The following is an 18,703-nucleotide window of genomic DNA, read 5'->3' as shown; positions in this document are numbered from 1 at the left end:
TGTGAAGACTGTGACCAGTCACTATCCAACTCCAGGTCCATCTCCATGTCCATGCTGCTGTCTTGGAGAGGTGGGGAGATCTCAACCTGGCTCAGCTTCATGGTTGTCTCCTACAACCACAGTGTCATCCAAGTCACTGTCTGAGTCCTGGAAAATTAGGGCCATGTCTAGAATGTTCTGGCATTTAACTATATCATTCACTAAGAGGATTTGGGACAGTTTCTCGTAGTAGGTGCATCCTGGACATGCAGTTGGTATCACAGGCCCTCATGAGCTGCTGCCTCAATACCTTGCAGTTTGAATACCACTGTTGCCAACCATGCTTGTGCCCAGACTGCCACTACTGTGGCAATCATTTTGAAGACAGCCTAGTTACAGCGGTTAGAATGGAGCACCCACTGGTCTTCCACTTATCCCCAGATGGTAATCAGGTCCATTCTCTTGCCTTGACTCCAATTGCTGCTATGCTTGCAGATGTCAGTGGCTGTTGGTGCCATGTCTTGTGATGACTTTGGGATGTCCGCACTAGATGTCCTCCTGATGGGTGGAGTTGCAGACCAGGTTCCATTGCTGACTTTGACTGTGTGGCAGGTGAGTACAGAATGGCTGGCAAATTGTCATGCAAGTCAATAAAAGGGTGGGCAAGGCCTATCACCTCAGGACAATAGAGTTCTGCACCCCTGCCAGAGTAGCCACCCGGCATCCAAGAGAGGCCAGGGTTGAGATGAGAGTGGTGCATTGTGGGATATTTGGAGGACTGCACGACTAGCTTGTCCTGGGACACTGAACAAGGTTAACCCTGCAGCTGCTCTCCATGATGCCCCAGGTGAAAGTGATGGCACATCTTATCCCATACTTTGGTGGGAGTTGACCTGGGATACACTTGCATGTCTGTAAGCTCGCCCTTGGATGCAGGACAAAACATCCTCTCCTGAGAGAAAGACAACTGTTTATAGCTTGTGTTGGCAGTGCTCAGTAACAACAGAGGGTGACAGATCCAGATTTTTTGAAGGCTAAACACCTCCAAAAGCAATGACATATTCAACATCATTTTAAGCATCTTACATGTTGTTCCTTTTTATTGTCAGTGATAGCTGCAGCTGAAACACTTCTGTGGATCTACCAATGAAAGAGCAAACTAATTCTGGACTTAACATTAGTTATATCTAATGTCAATTATAAAAGCTAAGTATTATACTAACTTTAAATTGGTTTGATAACCAAAACAGAGAAAGAAAGAGAAGCTGAGAATGATTGGGGGAGGGGGGGTAGCCTTTTATAACCACAGTTAAATTCCTTGTCTCTGGGTTAGTCTATTCACACCATCACCTAAAGTTTAAAAGCACCTTCAGTTCTCCCTTCTGTGAGACATGTCAGGCTTGTCAGGCTTTGGATGCTACCAATGGAAATTTTTGATGAGAAACTTTCTTTTGACGCCTCCTTTGTTCTTTCTTGTGCCTTGGTAAAATGATGGAGTACATCAAATAGACTGTCAATTATTGTGGTGGCGAGAAGCCCCCACAGGCACGGAGGATGCTGGGGGCAAGCCCAGGCATTCCCAAGGGGAATGAGCAGGCCCCCTGTACCCCGGGAAACTTACTGCCAGGACAAGCAGGAGCAGAGCAGGAGCCGTGCGAGCCGGCATTATGCCGGCTCTTCAAGCATCTGCTTCCCAGGTGGGGCAGCGGCCAGCTGACTGCAGCAGCTGATGCCACCACCACGGGAAATTTAAAAACCTCGCTGGAAGCCGGCAGGGAGAGAGAGGGAGAGAGCCAGCTGGAAGCACGCTGGCAGGCGGTGGCTCCAGAGGCTGGTAGTAGCAGCACTGCAGACACTGCCTCTGCATCAAAGGCAGGGGGAGCAGTGTCCGGCATTAGACTGGGGATGGACAATCCCCAGCCACCTCAATTTCAAAGCTTATAGAAGCGTCCCTCTCCCTCAGAGGGGGGAGGACACCAGACAACGGAAGCTCAGCCCTTTGGGATCAAGGACTGAGGCTCCAGACGCATTAACATCCAGGCAACCGGCTGGTTTGCCGAAGCTGACACCAGACCCCCATAGTAAAGGGGCTTACAGGGATCAGCGGAGCAACGAGCGGAACACCCAAGTGGTTGGCAAGTGGACTGGATGTAGGGGAGGCGGGAGCCCCAAGGAACACCACAGCACTTCTGTGAGTATACCATCTTCAGGTCGATAGGGGAAGAAGAACACCACTGAACTCCCTCCTTCTCTTCAGGTAACAAGTCGTGCCAGGCGACTTGGGGGACCCCAACCAAAGGGGGTGGTGTTGTACTCAGAGCGTCCACTAGAGCCACCCAATTATAAAAATCAGAAGTAAATTATGCACAAAAATGGCACTTGGGCGTGCATACCTGGGCAATGGCACACAATATTAAATTTTTAAGTGTACAAGCAATCCCAGCATTTGTATAAAGCAAATATGTGATTTTACATGTGCAACTCAGGTACACTTTTCAAATTGTAGTCTCATGAATAGAGGGTAAAATGTGGCTCCATGAATTTAATGGCACAACTTCCACTGACTTCAGTAGGGCCAGAACATACACATTAATCAAAATGATAATACTATTGTTCTCTGCTATGTTAGTTCTTTTAAATGTTTACAGGGTCTTGGGCCCATCTTATGACCTGCTTGAAAACATATTAACATATCCATATGTGGTTTTTTAAAAATAATTAATGTGTTGTCTTATACAGACCTTAAGTTCTTGTACTTCCAGTTTTCTGTCATTGACCTCTTTCACAAGCTGAGATTTTTCTACCTCCATTGCACCAGCAGTTCGGCCATGCTGGCCCACAATTTGAGTCATATTATCAATTTGCTTTTGGAAGATCTCAATAATCCTTTCCTTCTCCATTATCTGAAGTTTTAGTGTCTCACACTCTGTCTGCACATTTCGTAGATGATCCCCTTCATTCCTTAAGTGTTGAAGCTCCTGCAATTTACCATCTACTCTTGAACGGAGCTTCTTAATTTCCTCATTGGTAATCTCAGTGGATCTCGCCTTCTCTTGCAGGCAGATTCTCAATTCAGACACTGTTCTCTCAGCAGTCTCAAGATTCATTGTCTTGGCTGTCAGGTCTTCAACCACTTTACGAAATGTTTCTTTGGTTGACTCTAGTTGGGCAGTCAAGGAGGAGACTCTTTCAATGCTCTCATTTTTTTCCTTAATTGCAGCCATCTGAACAGTAATGATAAAATGTTCGACTTTGATAAACATATTTTCTATCTATCTACAGAGGCATCCCTATCAGTCTCCTATGGCACTCATCATTACAGTACCTTAATGCTTCATAGATACATTAGGTTAGCATGGCAAGGCTCCTAGTGAACCTCGTGAGTCTTCTGTTCTTTTTCCCTCAGTAAAAGGAAAACTTCTTAAAATATAGTTTTATAAGAACATAAGATGTGCCATACTGGGTCAGACCAATGCTCCATCTAGCCCAGTATCCTGTCTCCAACAGTGGGCACTGTCTGGTGTGCTCTGCTTGGTGGCCCCCCTTGGCGCTCTTGTTGTTAACCTCTGACCTCCACTCTCATCCCTGCTGTATCTTTAATTGTCCCCAGAAATCAATTGTTGTTTACTTTGTAGCTTCCCTTTTTCAGGGAGTCTTATAATGTTTCCTAGTGGGCACTGACCCATATTCCTTAGGCAACAAATAGGTCTGTCTCTGACAGTGGCAGAAGTTGATGCTATACAAGGACAGCATCGAAGTGGATGGCTCTAGAGTGAACTATCCCCTATTCAATATCTTCCCTAGCATCCACTTTCTCTTGTTAGTGTTAAACCTGTTACCTACTAATTTTAGTGCATGCCCCCTAGTTCTAGTATTCTGGGACTTGGTGAACAACAGTTCCCTGTTCACTTGGTCCATACTCTTCGTGATTTTATAGACCTCTACCATATCCCCTTCAGCACTCTCCTTTCCAAATTGAAGAGTCCTAGCCTTTTTTTTTTTTTTATCTTTCCTGGTATGGCAACTGGTCCAAGCCCCTGATCTACAACATCCTTTTTGAGATGTGGGGACCAGAACAGCACACAGTATTCATGATGTGGGCAAACTATGGATTTGTATAATGGCATGATGATGTTCTCCATTTGGTTTTCAATTCCCTTGTTAATGATGCCTAACATGTTATTGGGTTTGGGGTTTTTTAGTTGCTGCTATACACCAAGCTGATGCTTTCAAAAACTATCTAATGATGACTCCAAGGTCTGTCACCTAAGTCATAACAGCTAGCTCAGAACCCAGGATTGTGTACATATAGGTTAGGTTATTTTTCCCCAGGTGCATTACCTTGCACTTGTCAATGCTGAAACTCATCTGCCATTTTTTTGCCCATTCCCTTAGCCTGATGAGTTTTTTTCTGCAGTTCCACTCCATCAGCTTGGGACCTGACTACCCAGAATAATTTGGTATCATCTGCAGGCTTGGAGATTTCACTGTGTACTACCATTTCCAGGTTATTGATTAAAATGCTGAACAAAACAGGGCCCACCACATATTCCTACAGGACCATTTGTTTTCTGTCTTTCCACCTCTCAGCCACCTCTCAATTCACATAAGAAACTTTCTTCCAATCCTGTAACAATCCAGTTTTTTTTTAAAGCCTTTAGTGAGAGACCTTGTTGGATGCTTTCTGAAAGTCGAAATATATTATGTCAACTGGATCCATCTTATCCACATACTTGTTGACACCCTCAAAGAACTGTAGTAAATTGGTGAGGCAGTATTTCCCTTTAAAAAAACAATGCAAATACAATCCGCAGAAGATCATATTTGTCTATGTGACTTGATTTTACTTTGTCTTATAGTTTCTACCAACTTGACAGCAAAATTCTGTAATTTCATCTTTGAGTTCTTTCAGAACTCTAAAGTGAATGTCATCCAGTCCTGGTGACTTTTTAGTACAGTAAAAGCTCTGTTATGCAGCATCCTCCAGGAATGGGGGATGCCGGACAACAAAATATGCTGGTTAATTGAGCGGCCCCAGCCACCGCTTCTCCCGCCATGTCTGGGGCATCTCTCCGCCCCTCCCGCGGCATCACCACCCCTCCCACAGGCCCTGCGGGCCTCACAGGACAGGGAAACGGGCCCTGCACAGCCCCACACAGCCTGTTATGCCCCCGGGCTGTGGGACCTTGGCAGCGCAGCCTGCTTTGCCCCCGGCCATGGGGGGCTTGGAAAAACCAGAAGTGCTGCCGTGGGCACTTCTGGTTTTACTTTATCTTACAAGCCGGCATGCCAGTTAGTAGAGCATGCCAGCTTGTAAGATGCTGGATAGCGCAGCTTTTACTGTATTCAGTTTACTGGTTTGTTCCAAAACTTCTTTTGTTGTTACTTCAGTGTGGTCCAACTCTTCAGACCCATCTCCTAGAACGGATTGGTCTGGCCTGGGAACTTCCCCAGTAACTTCTGCAGTAAATACCAAGGCAAAAAAAATAATGTAGCTTTTCTGCTATGGCCTTATCATCCCCGAGCGCACTTTTTACACCCTGGTCACCTAATGGTCCCACTGATTTTCTAGCTGGCTTCTTGCTTCTGACATATTTTTTAAAGTTTTATTATTACCTTTAGCATCTTTTTCTAGACACTCCTCAAATTCTTTTTTGGCCTGCCTTATTTCACTTTTACACTTGACCTGCCACAGTTTGTAAGCTTTCCTGTCTTCTTCATTTGGGGACACCTTCAATTTTTTGAAGGCTGTCTTAACTCTGCTATTATAGCTGTAAGTAGGACAGGTGTAAGATATAAAAATTAATTGTCTTTAGGCAATTTAGAGGTGACAGGTCTGTGTCCTTGAATATATGAAAAACTGGCCAATTGCATTTTACAGTAACTATATCCTGAAAGGAGCTTGTACTCATCAATAACATATAAATAAGTTCATTGCTGTTGTCAGCAAGAAGCATAGATTTTCATGAGATAACTTTTGCCAGAAAGCATCATGACCCAGAAGCTGCTAATAGGGCTTTGTAGCAACATGCTATGGCCATGTAGCATTCGCAGGTGGTCTACACATAATCAGCAGCTACTTTGCCATAGTGACATGCTCCCCCCATTATAGCAAGCTGCTACGGCAAAGTAGCTGCTAAAAACAACCATGCGCTATATGTACAGAGCAGTATGGGCTATTACTGCGCTGTGATTTAGTGCTTCCAAAAGGAAGTACTAAATCACGGTGCAGTAACAATGTTGCCATAGCGACACATGTAGATGCGACCATAGTGTAGTAAAGACTCATTAGATAACATCAAACCTCAGAATATCAGTAACTGGAGGTGGAATTTCTTGCAGGAAGGTGGAAACAACAGCAAAAAATCCTGTTGTTCGGTGGAAAGACAGGAATCAAATTCACTTGACCTTTTCTGAGTGCAGAGTAGCAGCAGATAGGATTGGCTTAGGTTACTTATCTGGGGTTAAAAGATGTTCTTTTAAGGAGATAGAAGAGTTTGAAGGAAGGGGATGAGACTATAGCTACACATACAAGAATCTACTCTATTGAAAGTAATAAAACTATCCTTTCAAACAAAAGACTAAACTCAGTCCACAATTCAAATTGTGGACATAAATTACTAAATACTCTATAAAATGAATCTTGCAGAAGTCATTCTTGAAAGAGAAGGAAATTACAGAACACTTCATAGTGTTATGTGATTAAATTTACTGTACATATACAAAATGTGATTTCTGGAGTCAAAGACAAATCAAACTTCTCCAGAACACTCAAAGTCACTTTCCCTCCTTCCTTACCCAATTTCAACATTTGAAACACTTATTCTGGCACCTGTTCTGCCTTTGGGTGGAAATCAGGACCAGAAATTTTAGATGACAGGTAAGGGGTGTTGTTTGTAGCTATGTTGGTCTAAGGACAGACAGGCAAGGCTGTTTAGATAGATGTGATATCTTTTATTAGACCAACAAAAATAGTTGGAAAAAAGTTCTTGCAAGCTTTCAGACACAAACATGTCAGGCATAGTTAACAGCTGTAGCGTCTCCCTATGCTTGATGAAGGGTGTTTGTGCCTAAAAGCTTGCAAATAACTTTTTCCCAACTATTTTAGTTGGTCTAATTAAAGATATCACATCTACCAAAGAACCTTGCCTGCCAGGTGACAGGTAACATTTCCAGAAAATTCTGAGTGATTAAAACCATGGCTCTAAAACAGGACAGGCTTGGCACCTTAGTGCACTCTAGCCATGATAACTACAAATACTGGGGAACATAAGATATGTATCTAGGATATAACTTGCATGAATGTGAATGCCTTCACAATGGCAATACCATGCAGCAGATACCGACCTGACGTTCCATTTGTCCTTGACACTCGGTCTTCATTATCTTCAGGATGCTTTCCATTCGCTGCAATTCCATGTTCTTATTGTCCAGTTCTCTCCGCAGGTGATCAATTGTGATACTGTTGCCAGTATCCCGATCCCAAAGTCTCTTGTTCTGTTCCTTTTCCAGACTCAGTTCCATCTCCCTTTTATGTAGATCAGCCTATGTGAGATTGTACCAATTTCTCTCATTAAATTAAACATCAAGCTTTCTTGTTACCTCATTTGAGCAAGGATCATTACATGGTTTACACAAGAGAGAGCCAGACCACTGACCAACAAGTAGTTTGAATAGCATGGTGGCACCCTTTCCTACAAGAAAGCAACATCTCTGAACTAAACCTGCTGCTATCTTACAACATTTAACATCTTAAGACTAGAAGCTTCTGAAACCATCTCAAGCTCCACATGTGATATTTGAAAAAAATCAGTACAATTGGCTGAATGAAAAAGCAGTACTGTATTAGAATTAAATGTCAAGACAGTAAGTATACTTCAGTATATACCTCCTAGTGAAAACTCTACCTTGAGTAGTAATAAGAATTGCAATATCATAACTTGATTTCCTTTGATTTTAGTAATTTACTACACATTTTTTGAGTGCTAATCATTTTTAGTAAAAAATAGAGGTCCCACTTCTAGATCGCTACCAAACTTTGAAGATGTATATTTAAGAAGGGACGCTGAACAAAATTCTTAATAAAAATTTATGAGGCTAAATTTTGGAAGTTGAGGCAATGACAAACATTTGAGTAGTTCAAGAAAACAGTGAAATAGGAGGCTCAAAGAATAAAAGATTGGGATTATGCAGTGAAGGTATTACAACAAATCATCTTTGCTACTGGAGCAATATCCCGTCACTTGGGATACTTAGCATGTGTTTTATACAAGACTGTAATAAGCATTACTGTGCTGTATCAAAAGTTAAAACATGTTCTGAACAGTCACACAGTAATGCTTACTACAATCAATGATTGTCAGTCTCAGGCTCTGCATCTCACCAGAGCCTTCAAGCAGTTTCAGGTGCTTGTTGGTCCCAGCCCCTGCATACTGCACTGCAGTTTTAAACATGCTCCAGCAAAGTGTTGGGACTAAGACTGACAATCAATGATTTTTGGTCCAGCACCAGCACTGCACTGGAGTCAGTTCAATACTCTGGTGTGGTCCCAGGGCTGGGACAGACAATCAGCTGATTCAAGACTTTGGTGCAGGGGCTGGGACTGAAAATCAAGACTGTCGGTGCAGCCCCAACATGGCACTGGAGCTACATCAGGACTCCAGTGCCATGGGGGCTAAGACTTACGATCAGCTGATTGTCAGCTGCAGCCCTGGGACCACACTAGAATCTCCAACAGACTCCAGCATGGACACTGGGCTAAGACCAACTATTAACTGTTTTTTGGGTCAGCTCTTGGACCTCTCAGGAGATGGTTGGAGATTCCAGTGTGGTTCCAAGACTAAAACCAAAAATCAGCTGATAGTCAGCCTTAGCTCATGGACTGCATTAGATATGACTGGAGCCTCTGATACAGTTCCTGGGCTGCGATCAACAATCAACAAGGTTCATACTGTCGGCCCAAGATCACATCAAAACCAATTGGAGACTCTGGTCCAGTCCCAGGGCTGAGAATGACAATCAGCTAAATTTTGGTCTCAGCCCTAAGACTGCACCAGAGCCAGAGACTCCAGTGTAGTCCTGTGTGGTCCTGAGGCTCACAATCAGCAGATTGTGGGTTCCAGCCCTGGGACTGCAATTGCTCAGTCCCAGGGCTGGGATTGTTGGGATCAACAATCTCTATGGAGCAGTCCCACATTAGCTCAACACATGTTACTTATATAAAATTTGGAGCTACTCCTCCCTTGAATAAGCATAACTCTTCTATGATACAATATGATACAATAGCACTTATCACGTTATCCTGCTTGACAGTGAAGACAGTGGCATTTAATTGCATTTAACACATGTTGTGTCCTGTGTGACATGGCCCTTCAAAACTGGAAGTATCTATTTTCAAGCAGTTTCTTCTTAATGACTCTAAAATTATGATGAATTACCCTTATTTAAACATTTATTACCCTGACTCCAGCTATAAAAATGAACTTCACATATTCCTGATTAGACAAACAGCAGACAGAACTCATTTCTAATCAATTTGACACCAACTATGCTAGCTACACTAGACATGAAACTACTGGTTCCATGTATACTAACCTCCCCAATCCCAATCGTGAAATTGTAGCACTTGTACAAAGAAAAATGTAAGTGTGCTGAAATGTTGGGCATTTGTACACATACTTGTGCCACAGTGCCAGGCGCTTTTAAAAGCGCCCAGCTAAAAGTGCCCGGCGCTGTGGCACATACATTTGTATAAATTGCAAAATGTGCGTCACTGCTGAGAAAATGGCAGTGGCATGCTTTTGAACTAAAACGCATCAAAGGTGTTTCAGTTCAAAAGCGCACTGCCACCATTTTATAAGGATGATGCTCATTTCACTATTCATACAAATTAATGAGAAGCAGGCACCAGGTATATCAGCTCACATGTGGAGCAGACTCGATTAATCAACAAATGTATGTGTATAAATACCCATTATATCTCCATAGCATAGAGACATTTGTGTATAAAACCAATGATGAAACCAACAGTCCATGTTGCACTGTTTTGATACTATATTTTTAAATGTCATATATACAGTAGGTGTTTTTCCCCCCAATCTGAGATCTCTTCATTCTATGGATGGGGAATACTTAAAACCTTTTGGAAAAGTCCAGAATCAAATATATCTTACAAAATAGGTAAGAAAGGAACAAGTGTAGGAAGATGTGATATTAATACATCTTAATTATGCAGTCAGAGGGTCTGTACACATGTACTAACTTGCTGACAGTTAAGTCAACTTAATTTTTTTCAAGTCAACTTAACTGTCAGAGCGTACACATGTATGTGGAGCGGAGCCGACTTAAATGCGGTGCAAGATAATACACCAACGTGTATCATCTTGAGTTGTATTAGTTAATATTGCCATATATAATAAAATGGCTACCACAGTGTCAAGGAGCTGTACCTGTGTACACTCCGACATGGCTTAATTTAAGTTGCTTTAGTTAAGTCGCCTTAAGTTGATTTAGATGTGTGTAGGCATCCAGAGTGAGAGTGCTTGCCAGCCTTCATTAAGAGCCATAATTTTAAATGTTTGGCTCTCTTATAATTTCTTGGTTCCCAATTAAAAAGACCTTTTGAAGATTTTCTGGAAAACTAAAATATATAATAGAAATTAAGTCTCGACCTTTGCTTTCTCTAGCCAACTGAACACTAGGAAAGAAAAATAAGTGAATTACTGGATGGGAATTCCACAATAAATTTTATTTCCTCAATGGTTTGTTGCATCTCAGAATCCTACCAGTAAGTGCTGAAGTTGATCATCTAGATTTCCAGATTCTTGGCTGTATTGATCCCTTTCAGTCTGAGCCTCTGCCATTTCCGAATGAGCTAGGTGCAATTGCTTCTGAAGATCTTCTATCTAAGGTATGAACACAAATCAGAAAGCATCTAACATCTGAAACTACCTCTTGTAAAAGAGAAATTCTATTCCAAAATGTGGTCAAGTACAAACTGTGTCTAACAAATCTGTTTCCTAAAAATACTTGAGATCAGATTGTCTTACTTGATTGACTAGGATAATTTTTTACTGTTTTTTTTCCTTCTTAGCCTTTACAAATCAGCACAGCATGGAGAAGAAGTCTGGCTCACACCTCATCAACACATAACTACATTGCAAATGCAGAATTGTTAATGTTGATGTGATAACTGGGAAAAAATAAAATGGCTTGGTTCTGAGATCCTGGCAGAGTTCCAGGATTGGCAGTTAGATAAACTAATGTAGTAGAAATATAAACAGAGCATATGTAATATGGAAATGTTGAGTGACAATGAACATGGAACCCCCCAGAGAGCTGCTCAGAAAGTGACTTTCCAAAGACTTACATGTTATGATTTACAAAACTCTCTTTTGGACACCACCAAGATCTTGGAATTTCTTTTTTACTTATTTAAACAACTCTCCTGGGCACAGATCAGATGTAACATTTTTCTTATTTGTTTCTCAACTCTAATGTAATTTTAATTACCAGGACATATCACATATTCTATTTAGTTACATATCTGTACAGTAAGTTTATTCAATATTGATTTCAAAATTCCTATTGCTTAGATCACTGTGGGACTGGATGTGTACAAGTCTATGGGGCCACATGGGATGCGTCTGAGGGTGCTGAGGGAGTTGGACAATGCAACTGCAGAGTCACCAGCCATCATCTTTGAAAACTCCTGGTGATCAAGAGAGGTTCTGGATAATTGAGAAAGGGAAAATATAGTGCCCATCTTTAAGAAAGGGAAGAAGGAGAATCCAGGGAGCTACGGACTGGTGAGCTTCACCTCTGTTCCTGGAAGTCATGGAGCAGGTCCTCAAGGAATCCATTTCTAAGTACTTGGAGAAGAAGGTGATTAGGAACAGTCAGCATGGATTCACCAAGCAAGTCACGCCTGACCAAACTGACTGCCTTCTATGATGAGATGAATGGCTTTGTGGATTGTAGGGAGACCAGTGGGTGTGGTGTACCTTGACTTTAGCAAGGCTTTTGATGTGGTCTCCCACAACATTTTTGCAAACAAGCTAAGGAAGTACAGGCTGGGTGAATGGACTGTAAGATAAACAGAAAACTGGCTGCATCACTGGGCTCAGAGGGTAGAGTTTTAGTCAATGGTTCGATGTCTACTTGGCATCCAGTATAAACTGAAGTACCCCAGGGGTCGGTCCTGGGGCTGGTTTTGTTTAATATATCTTCATCAGTGACCTGGAAGATGGGATAGAGTGCATCCTCAGCAAGTCTGTAGAAGATACCAAGATGGCGGGAGTGGTAGATATGCTGGAGGGCAGGGCTAGGACTCAGAGAAACTTGCTTGCTTCCCTACTCAGCTCCACCCTCCACCTCACTTCCCTGCCCAGCTCCAGCCCCCCTGCTCACTCCCCCACTCAGCTCCAGCTCCCTGCCAGCCCTCCTGCCTGGCTCCAGCCTCCCACACCACCCGCAGCTTATGGGCAGTTGCCCCATGCAGGTGTGGCACAGTGTGGGGGCTGTGCACATTTGGGAAGCTCCAGGCTGTCACCTGGGGCTCCATGCCACTTGCAGGGAATGCCTGCCACGCTGGGCCAGGTGCTGCATGCACATGATAGGGGATTTATTAGCAGCCTTCACCTACCTGAAGGGTGGTTCCAATAAGGATGGAGCTGGACTGTTCTCAGTGGTGGCAGATAACAGAACAAGGAGCATTGGTCTCAAGGTGCAGCAAGGGAAGTTGAGTTTAGATATTAGGAAACACTTTCTCAGTAAGAGAGTGTGCATACATGAGACACTTTACTGCATAGTAGATTAGTAGTGAGCAGTAGATTAGTCTACTGTGCAGTAAAGCGTCATCATCTACACGTGCTCACATTTACTTCACAGTAAATTAGTCTACTACGCAGTTAGCTACTACCTATAAATACAAGTAGTAAACTAACCGTGCAGTAGATGCTGTGTAGTAAAACACACGTAGATGCTGGCCAGAAGCAAATTTGTTTCTGGTCATCTTAGCCAGCAGGGAGCCACAGAGCACAGGAAGCTCTCTGTCCCTGGTCCTGGTGCTGCTCAGTTCCCTGGCTCCCTCCAGGAGCTGATCAAGGTCAGGATTGGGGAGGTCTCTGCCCCTGTCCCTGCTCTCCACGCAGAGCTGGCTGCTCTGGAGAGCTGGATTCCCAGCCGCCACTCGCCACCCGCTCCCCAGAGCAGCCAGCTCCATGTGGTGTAAGCTGGCTGCTCCAGCGGACATGGAAGGATGGATTCCTAGCCTCCCCCCAACTCCCTGGAGCAGCCAGCTCTGTGCCAAGCAGAGCAGCTGCTGGTGAGCCCTGCGTCTTCTCAGCCAGCAGGAGGCTCACCCACAGCTGCCCCACACCCTGGACAGCTCCCAGCAAACCCCATGCCTGGCAGGCGGCTTGCTGGCAGTTGTGTCTGGATGTGTGTCAAGCCAGGAGAGCTCTGCCCGATGCAGGGGCAGCTCTCTCTTGGTTCCATGCACATCAGGTCCCCTCACAATGTGCACAGGGCCGGGAGACAGCTGCTGCTGCAGCTGGAGAACTTTCCTGGCACCATGCCCACTGGGACCACCCTGTGCCCCTTGCCAGCCCCCAGGCTAGCGTGGGGGTGGGAGGGGGAAGCCTGGAGCTCCTCCTGGCTGCTGCAAGGGGGCAGAGCAGGGTGGGAGCAAATCTGCTCCCAAGAGGGAGCAGGTGTAGACATGCTTTCCCTGTAGGCTTACTGGGCAGTATTTTTATTACTGCGCAGTAAGCCTACTTCGAATTAATAGCATATGCAGACATGCCCAGAGGGCAGTAAAACACTGGAACAGGTTACCCATAGAGGTTACTCTCCATCCTTGACTGTTTTTAAGACCCAGCAAAACAAAGCCTTGGGTGGGATGATCTAGCTGGGGATGGTCTTTCTTTAAGCAGAGTTGGACTAAATGGCCGGTCCCTTCCAACCCTAATGTCCTATGATTCTGCAATTATAGATAATGCCAATGATGCTAGTATCAAGTAGAAGTTTATTGTGGAAGAAAGCTCAGTAAGGTTCTCTTTGTGATATCTTTCCCCAAACCACTGTAGAGCTTGGATTGGCTCTCCCTGCTCATCAGTTGTAGTTTGGGTTCTAAGACCCAGAGATTCCTGTGGATATGCAGAAGGCAAGGGCTCTGTGAACTGGCTGGTATTCTCCTGTGCAGAATGCAGTTCTAGTAGACTCACTCTGTCAGCCCCTGTTCATCCAAATGCCCCTGGTACTCTATGGAAAGGCTCCATGAGACAGGTCAAACTACCTACTCTGGGTAATCTCTGAGAACTCATGGAGAAAATTATATGCTTCCCTCAACCCATGTCTGAGAGCCCAAGCTGGAAGGAAGCCCTCTGTGAAGCCTAGGAATGGGAAGAAGTGCCCCCCACACACACACACAGCAGAGAACAGATCTGTTCCTTGAAACACCTCTCCACATGCAGATCCACCTAGGATAATCTGAGCCAAGATTTAGCCTAAAGGGTGGAGAAAGCCTCTCAAACACACGGAGAGTGACTGCTATGCCCACATGGGTAGCAAAATACAGCATCTTATCCTATTTCAGCAAACATCCCTAAAAATGCATGTACGCCTAGTCACACGCTCATTATTCTTAAAGACAAACTGAAATCCTTTAAACATGTTATGGTCGGAATGGAAGGTTCTGTATGTCTGATGCAGTGGTTGATAAAGCCAGTAATACACAAGGGACCTGCATTCTTTCACTGTTACTACATTACAGGTGCATCTACATGAAACACTTTACTGCATATTAGACTAATCTAATGCGCAGTAAAGCATTGCTGTCTATATGCGCATGGGACTTACTGTGCATTAAATTAGTCTAATATGCCATTTGCCAGTACCCACACATACAGGTACTTGATGCATGTAGATGCTGACCAGGAACAATTTGCTCCCAGTCAGCCCAGGCAGCAGGGGGTCCACTGCTGCCTGGCTTGGCCCCAATGAGGGGGGAGCTGTGCCAGCTGCAGGGGCAGCTGTCTCCCAGCCACATTGGGATTGGGATGGGTCCCGATCCCCACATGGCTCTCTCCACCTAGCAGAGATCAGGACCAGCTCCCAACCCCACTACCAGCCCTCAGGGATAGCACCCGGGGGAGCCTGGAATTCCTCCTCGCTGTTGCAGGGGGGCAGAGCTGGGCAAGAGAAGCCCTGGACTGGGCTGTTCCTGTCAGGGGCAATTTGCTTCCTGATAGGGGCGCACGTGGACATGCACCCAGAAGCACATTAATGAGCCTGAATTTTCTGCACATTAATTGCACGCACAGATGTGCCCTATGAAATGTACACGTACAAATATTTTAGCTCCAAATGGAAATTATTATATTTCTCTAAAATGGCACATCTTATGACAGTGGCGTTATAGGGGACCTATAAAAGAAACAGTAGATTAGTCTACAATGGTGTTTAATCATAAGAAATACTAAGACCAACATTTTCAAGTATGGGTGCCTACCCTTAACTACCTAAATTCATATTCAGGAACTGCAATAAGTAACATGATTCTCAGAAGTGCTGAAGACACTTTTCAACCATGCATGTCTAAAAGGATTAGTTACTAAAATACTTTCCTACCAGGGAGGCTGGAAAGCAGTGCTTGAGTATATGTAGTTATAACAGCTTCATTTAGATAACCTCCCACTCATCCATCAGAATAACTTCACATACCAACCTGAAATTAGATGCTCTCCAAATGCCAGCTTGTCTTTCACTACAGAGTTTGTCTCACTGATTTAGTGTAATGTACTTTCTCTTTGAAAGTAAACATTGGTATGCATCGACAAAAGAGCAGCTCCTTTTGTAAGAATCCAAAAGCAATGTTCTCAGAATATTACTAATTTCTTGCAGAAGTATTGTTCATTAGATTCTGGGTTTCCATTTTTTAATCTGTTGTTGTCAACTATTTGGAAAGGGACAAGTGTCCAAAGACTGAATTCCACAGATACATGGGTGGCATCTTCCAATATCACGTGCTACTCTGTTTATGCCAAAAGTAATTTTTTGATGCTAAAAATAATTTATATGCAAAAATCCATGGTGAACAGTACTCCTACCAGACACTTGAGTATAACAGCAAAAGGTAATTGGCATATACAACACAGTTTACGTGGCCTGAAATCTGTGGTTCTATGAAAGGCTTTTTTTGGAAACAGTTCGGACTGGATTTTGACACATGTAAGACTAAGCAAATAATAAGTGGAACCAGAGTCCAGGTTGGCCTGGCTTCAAATTCCCAGTATATCTGTGTCATGTCACTTGAAGTTTAACTTTCAGTACCCTGCCATTTCATTCCCAAGCCTTTCTTGAACAGAGAATATTAAATTGGGTGGCAGTTCTGTTATGTGACCTATTTCTACTAGTAAGTAGGAGAAGACTGCCAAAGTCAGCATGACTTGTAACTGTAGCTGGATTTGAATCCAGAAATCAAATATTATTGCATGAGTCAGTTTGTCCAATTTTAAAGACAGTAGGCAGCAAGTTCTTCTAAATCTTCCTCTAAGGGGGAAAAAAGCAATTTTCCTCTAATAATAATGAAATAGCAGAACCACAGCCAGATTGTCTATGGGCATGTCTACATGAGATGCATTAATACGCATCAGCCTAATGTACTGTGCATTACAGATGCGCATCTAAATGTGTGCACGCTTAATGCACATTAAAGTGGCAAATTTAGGCATAACTAGTTAAAGCGCATTAACGTAACTTTAGTGCCAGGTCTGCCCGGACACTAGGGGCACTTGCCAGGGCTTGCCAGGGCATTTGCCAAGTGCACTAACTTTAGTGCCAAGACCCTGCACATGTAGACACCTGCAAAAATTGCTTAATGCTCATTAATCATGCTTAAATGCACATGTAGATGTGCCCTACAAAACCGAAGGGCACAGGCCTAGGAAAGGGAATAAGTAAATAGAAATTGGATACAAAAAGGACACAAAACACTGTGGTTAATAAGGTCTCTAATGCTGGTCAAGGGAAATCTCTCTACAGAGTTTCTCTCTGTTTCCTCTAAAAATATCCCAATAAGAAGGCAGGGTTCCTACACGTGACTGAGCCATAACTCAGTGAATCTTGGGGGAATCATAAGAAGCAAGGGTCATCTATACAGAAGTCCTCTATTCACCACAGTTATTCCCTGACAACATCATTCCAGCATAGCTGTGATATCAGGGTGATCCTTAGTCCTTGAGCGGTCAGTATGGATAGTGGCCTTCACTTGTGCAGAAACTCAATTCTTTTATGGTCCAGACAGCCATATATCGTGAAGCATGTATACATCTAGAGATATCCTCAAACCAACTTTGTGAACTCAAAGAAAACCTTATACTACAGTGTAGCTGTTCTTAATGTTTTTGGACTTGAGACACCCCTCACTGGACTAGAAGCCTCCCTCCATAACTTTTGTGAATTGAACGGCACTCAATTTCAAAACCTGATTTATATATTACAGAGCTTACCCCCTTACACAGGGGAGAGCAGTAAGGGTGGGGGATCATCCAAGCAGGGACAAGCCTGGGCCTAGCTTATCTGTATAACTTATCTATTCATCTCCTCACACCTCGTGACACCCTTCAAAGGATCTGGCAGTGACCCAGAACCTGGTTGAGAACCACTACTATAGAAGCTACTATCAGGACATAGAAACTGGCTTTTTGATGTATTAACAATTCATTAATGACATATGAGGAAAAGCTAAAAGAACTGGCGTTATTTAGTCTGGAGAAGAGAAGATAGAGGAAAGTTTTGATAACTGTCTTCAAATATCTGAAGGGTGATTATAGAGAGGAATGGAGATAACCATTCCTTTGGCTGTAGGAGACGGGGCTAGAAGCAATGGTCTCAGACTGCAGCAGAAGAAATTTAGGTTGGATATTAGGAACAAGTTTCTGACTATGAGGATGGTCAGCCATTGGAACAAGCTCACTAGACAGGTTGTGAAATCTCCATCCCTGAAAATTTTCAAAAGCAGGTTACACAGACACTTGACTGGAATGGTTTAGTCAGGATGGATCCTACCTTTAGCAGGGAGCTTGACTAGAAGATCAAATGTGGTGCTGATAGATGTGCTGGCCCCCACTTCTAAATAAAGCTCCATGAGTTACAGCAGCCCCCCTAACCCAACAGATGTTTGCCTGTTGGGTCAGTGGGAAGGGACTGAGCTCCACTTTGGAGCCAATCCAGCCAAGGATTCTACCTGTAGCCTCTCTCCCCTAGTCTCTCTCCCCACCCCGTGGCCAAGGCAGAGATGGAACTGGGACTAGCTACCTGGATCAAGGACAACAAGAAGTCCTTTTTTAAATACATAGGGGGTAAAAAGAAGGTACCGGGTAACATGGGGCCAAAGCAAGGACACGCTAGGAAATTTGGTCATCACACCAGACAGCAAAGCTAACCTATTTAACAATTTCTTTGCTTCCATTTTTCTGAGCAGGAACCAGGTCACCCTCCCCACCGGGACCCCCGTACGTCCCAGGGGAGGCGCACCCAGGCCCAGGGTCAGTGAGGACCTAGTCAGGGAACTTCTGGAGGGACTGGATGTATTAAAAATCAGCAGGTCCTGACGATCTCCATCCCAGGGTGCTGAGGGAATTAGCAGAGGTCATTGCAGGACCCCTGGCACGGCTTTAGGAGCACTCATGGTGCTCTAGTGTGGTGCCAGAGGACTGGAAAA

At 43.9% G+C, this 18,703-nt stretch overlaps 1 protein-coding gene across 1 annotated transcript in view; it reads right to left on the bottom strand.

Moving 5' to 3' along the window:
- LOC102381934 (coiled-coil domain-containing protein 158-like) overlaps positions 1–18,703 on the bottom strand; it is a gene marked incomplete at its 3' end in the record, with an annotated part of 76,942 nt that overhangs the window by 23,331 nt on the left and 34,908 nt on the right. Inside the window, exons 11-13 of the mRNA XM_014525776.2 lie at positions 10,764–10,883; positions 7,327–7,524; positions 2,721–3,203 (exon numbers count right to left, since the gene is read on the bottom strand). Of these exons, the coding sequence (XP_014381262.1) occupies positions 2,721–3,203; positions 7,327–7,524; positions 10,764–10,883 (801 nt within the window). The remainder of the gene's footprint in view (positions 1–2,720; positions 3,204–7,326; positions 7,525–10,763; positions 10,884–18,703) is intronic.

Source organism: Alligator sinensis, unplaced genomic scaffold (assembly GCF_000455745.1).
Source record: "Alligator sinensis unplaced genomic scaffold, ASM45574v1 scaffold155_1, whole genome shotgun sequence".
In the NCBI taxonomy this organism is placed as follows: Eukaryota; Metazoa; Chordata; order Crocodylia; family Alligatoridae; genus Alligator; species Alligator sinensis.
This window is presented reverse-complemented; position numbering and strand designations above follow the sequence as displayed.